The 5000-nt window shown below is 36.5% G+C and overlaps 1 protein-coding gene across 2 annotated transcripts in view; it reads right to left on the bottom strand.

Annotated features, from left to right (window-relative positions):
• The window catches only part of Eyg (eyegone), a 21842-nt gene that overhangs the window by 2938 nt on the left and 13904 nt on the right, over positions 1–5000 (bottom strand). For both annotated transcript variants that reach the window (XM_035887418.2, XM_035887417.2), the window contains exons 3-4: positions 3178–3318; positions 829–1245 (exon numbers count right to left, since the gene is read on the bottom strand). In XM_035887418.2, coding sequence (XP_035743311.2) covers positions 829–1245; positions 3178–3318 — 558 coding nt within the window. The remainder of the gene's footprint in view (positions 1–828; positions 1246–3177; positions 3319–5000) is intronic.

Raw genomic sequence — 5000 nt, 5'->3', positions numbered from 1 at the left:
CCAATCCGTGGATTGATTTTATTCCTTTCGAATCGTCGATATAATGAGAATGAAAGCAATCATTGTCGAACTCGATAAAAAAAAGTCCGAAATGTTTATGCAAGTTGACTGCAGCTGCGAGCATAAAAATTCATGTTGTTTACCATCCTTTTCTTTCAATTCGTGTGTGTTCAACTTGCGATATCTATGATTATTATGCGTGAAATTTGTTCGTTCATTCGTCCGTTCGTTCGTTCGTTCGTTCGTTCGTTCGTTCGTTCGTTCGTTCGTTCGTTCGTTCGTTCGTTCGTTCGTTCGTTCGTTCACTCGCTCGTTCGTTCGAGAAAGAGAAAGAGAGAGAGAGAGAGAGAGAGAGAGAGAGAGAGAGAGAGAGATAAACGCATGGAAGAACGTGTACTAAATGATTTGGAAAAACGAAAACTTTTGTCTTTTCGAAAGTCTGAAAACACAACGTAACGTGTCTCGGTAAACAATCATAATACCGTAATACTTTGCATTTTCATAAAATAAAATTCAACTTTATACAAATACCCGAGATAACATTACTTCATATCCCGATATACGAGAGTTTACATTAAATATTTCACGATTGGAACAAAACATTTCGTTAAGAAAATAATTGCGAAAAAATTGTTTAACCAACGCACTTAAACAAACACAATTCGATCTTAAGAAGGCTTGCTTAAGAGCAACCATAATGGAAAGAGAAAAAAAAGAAAAAAAAGAAAAAAAAGAAAGAAAGAAAGAAAGAAAGAAAGAAAGAAAGAAAAAGAAAGAAAGAAAAAAAAGAAAAAGAAACAAGTTCTAAAATAAGAGAAAAATAATGACCTTGCAAGTATCCTCTAGCGATGGCGTCGGCAGCGTGCAATGCGTGATCGGCAGTGCCAGCAGCGGAAGCCGATGCGGCAGCGGCCGCTGCTGCGGCAGCACCAGGACTCAACGATGGTGGTAAAAGCAATGCCGAAGCCGCCCCTGAGATGCCAGTTGCCAAGGGTGGCAGCATCCAGGGGTGTCCAGCAGCTCCTGGAGCAGGCCATCCACTTGGAAGATGATGACTCGTCGTTGGATGCTGATGAGCGGCCGCGGCTGCTGCAGCTGCCGAATTGAAATACGGATGCGGCCCGGCCGCATACAATCCGTAACCCGCTGCCCTCGCAAATTCCGCGGCGGCCCTTTCCGCAGCTCTGTTTCTTAATATCCGATTGATACTGCTCACCGACGGTGCCGTCGCGTTACTGCACACACCTAAACAACAAATAGAATAAAAAAAAAAAAAAAAGAACGTTCCAGCGTTTTTTCTCCATTTCGATTTTTTCTCTTCTTTTATTTTTCTCTTATTATTTTTTCTTTCTTTCGTTCGTTCGTTCGTTCGTTCGTTCTTCTTCTTCCTCTTCTTCTATGATTTTAATGAGAAACGATTGATTGCGTAATTTAATCTGCCATTACCATTTATGCATATAAATTAATCGTATAATTAATTTATTTCTAATGTGATATCCATGTCACTCGTATCAATAAGTGTGATCATAAAAGGTGAATTAATTAAAGAAGCGAGAAAAAACATATATATATATATATACATATATAAACTTATATTTATATATACATCGATTCGTGATAAGATAGAATCATCTGAGCTTCGAATTCGAATGAATGCCTTTTACGTTCGTTCGCCAATCGTTTCCGATCTCAAGTGAAAACTTCTCAAATATCCCGAGTGTTTATTTTAAAGCGTTACTTCCTCCCAAGAACTCTTGGTCTTGTGAATGAAACGTTAAAAAAAAAGGGAAAGAAAGAGAAGCAAAAAGAAAAAAAAAAAAAGAAAAAAAGAAAAAAAGAAAGGAAAAGAAAAAAAAATCACTTAAAAGAATCGAATCCTTTGAGTCGTTCACCTTTTAGCGAGTGGTTATTCTCTTTTTTCTTTTTTTTTTTTTTTTTTTCAAAAAAAGAAAAAAAGAAGAAAGAAAAGGCATCGAAAAGAGGCATTACGAGCTATCTTTCTCATGTAAAATAGATCTTACGGGTGAAATGAGGAAACGATGATAGGTTCGAGAAGGACGGGGATGAGACGGGAAGGAGAGAGAAGGAGGACGAGAGGACGGGAGTCGGTCGAAGAAAGAAAAAAAAAAAAAACGAGAAGAAAAAAGAAAAAAAAAAGCAAACAAAAGAAGAAAACAAAAAATCGAAATATTCTCTGCATGAACGGGATTAACCAACGTTTAATCTCGGTGTAACGTAAATGTTCGGGGGGACATCTTTGAATGGTTTAAGTGTGCCGTGGTAAAAACAAAGTTTCGTTTACAAGGTCGTATAAACGCGTTTCTTAATTCTACGTGGCCGATTGTAACTTATGTATGTATATACACGCGTTGCTCATTCGTACGCCTTCTTCTAATCACTGGTTGCGGGGCTTACGCACGCTCATTGTAAAACCATGTTGGACGGAGGACGCGCTTAAACGAGCGAGAAACTTCCTTTAGAATGCTGAGAATGACTAGAAAAATGCGAACCACGAAGAAAAGGAGTTCGCTTTTCTATGGGCGGACCTGGTTGAAAGTGTGTCGGACGTGTGTTTTCGATCGCTTAACGTTTTCCATAGTTCAATGGTATTTGGATGATTTCTGAATTCCCCCCCCCCCTTTTTCTTTTCTTTTTTCCTTTTTTTCCCTCTTTCTTTCTTCTTTATTCTTTCCTTTTTTCCATTTTGTTTTTGTTTGTTTGTTTTTCTCTTTTTTTTTTTTTTTTTTTTTTTTTGAGATATCTATCCTCCTCTCCTCGTACGAAGCATTTAATTATCGGCTTGTTATATAATGAATAATTATTTGTTTAGTAATGTTCACGTTAGAAGAAAAGAAAAAGAAAAAGAAAAGGACCAGATTAATGGATAACAATGTTCACGATGATGATGATGATGATGATGATGATGATGATCGATTGAGTTAATCAATGAAATATTCATTTTCTTCTTTTCTTTTAAGAAAAAAAAAAGAAAAAATGCTATGCAAAATTATGCAAGACAAGTGTTTCCCTTTCCTTTTCTTCTTCTTCTTCTTTCTCTCCTTCTTCTTCTTCTTCTTCTTCTTCTTCTTCTTCTTCTTCTTCCTTTGCTTATACTTTTTCGAAAAATCCGTTTAATCGTCAACTATTAACGATAGATAGATAATTGAAATGACTTACCTTCGGATATTAATCTTTCTCTTATTTCCCAAGCGAATATCGTTGGATTTTCTCTTTTGTATTGCTCGATCTTAGCAACTACAGCAGGCGTCGCAACTTTTGGTTTACTTCCACCGATCAGACCTGGTGGACGTAGTGTACCTGAAACCAGAACGAAACGTTCCTGAATTGATTATCCATAAGCGCTTTTGAGATAGCCAAGTCAAGTTTCGTTCGAGAATCTTCGACGAAAAAAAAAAGGAAAGAAAAGAAAAGAAAAGAAAAGAAAAGTAAAGAAAAGAAAAGAAAAGAAAAGAAAAGAAAAGTAAAGTAAAGAAAAGAAAATGAAGGAAGAAAGGAAAGAAGGAAGGACGGAAGGAAAAAAATAAAACGATAAAAAAGGAAAACTAAGGAAAGAAGAAACAAAAAAGTGCGGGAGGAGTGAAAAAAGAGAGAAGAAAGGTCAGAGAGAAAGAGTGAGAAAAAAGCACAGTGCGGAAAGGGGGAAAAAAAAAAGAAAAGAAAAAAAAGAGAGAGAGAGAGAGAGAGAGAGAGAAAAGCAGAAACAAGGATTTCGTTTCTCTTCGTGACTCGGTATCGTTCACCATGACGCTTTATCGAATTAATTACACGAATTAACGATGGTATACTTCGGCTACAATCTCGAGGATGATTAATCAATTTCAAAGTTTACGTTGAGTCATAAATTAAGGCGATGGTCATTACACGGAACTAGATAGAAATTACATCGACTAATTTAAATTACATTGCGTTTTCTCTCTCTCTCTCTCTCTCTCGTTTCTTTTCAAGACCCTTCTAGATATGCGGCACGATTCATATCGCATAAGAACCTCTCGTCATTTAAGAGACCGTACTCGGCAAAGTGACAAAACACGAATCCGTTTGGCCCGCATACTGTGAACGTTCACGACTCTCCCCGAGCTTTTACATAATTCATATGACGTTCGCCCCCGAAAGCAGCCAAGAAGACAGCTGATTTTACACAAGAGAATATATATATATATATATACATACCTCGCTAACATCCCTCATTTTTCTTATAATTTTTCTTACATAGGTATTACAATTTTTTTTTCTTTTTCGTAAGGGAGAGAGAAGAAAAAGAAAAGAAAGAAAAATTAAATAGATAGTAAATTCCCTTTCGTACCTTTGCTTTTTTTTTTTTTTATGGAAACAATTCTATTGATTTTAACGACTAAAAGGTACGAAAAGAAGAAGGAAAAAAAAAAACTATTGTAGGAAAAAATGTTTTCTTCCTATAATCAGATTAAATTAAAATGAAAAGGATAAGGAGAAAAGGAGAAGAATAAAGATGATGATGATGATAATAATGATGAAAATCAAAGATCAAAAATCAAACATAGAAAACGAGGAAATCCTGCTCACGAGTTTGATAAAAAAAAAAAATATATACATATATATATATATATATATATATATTTGAATCTGTGTTCTAATCTTAAGAACCATATAGTACACGATCACAACATCGTATACTAATCCCAAGCATGTCCAGCTGAGTTCAATTCACGATGCAGTCATTAGAAGCTTAGCTTACCTAACGCACCGTGATTCAGGAATGACAACGCGCGTGCAGGAATATAGCGCGAGTGTGCGCTAGCCCGCGATAATCAGGTATACTTTATATCCAACATGAGATCTGAGAATAGGCGCACGTGTAACATTTCCAATGCGTGCTCGTGCAGCCTCGGGCTCGCAACCTTCGCACGAGAGAACCCGCGACTGCTACTGAGTCAATGAAAAAAAGAGAAGAAGACGGTGAGAAAGATTAGTATAAAGAGACTAATCATATTTCCATTGCG

Source organism: Vespa mandarinia, chromosome 8 (genome assembly GCF_050613455.1).
Source record: "Vespa mandarinia isolate Hongniang chromosome 8, ASM5061345v1, whole genome shotgun sequence".
NCBI classification, from domain to species: Eukaryota; Metazoa; Arthropoda; class Insecta; order Hymenoptera; family Vespidae; genus Vespa; species Vespa mandarinia.
The sequence above is the reverse complement of the archived record's forward strand: the minus strand, read 5'-3'. Positions and strand labels throughout refer to the sequence as shown.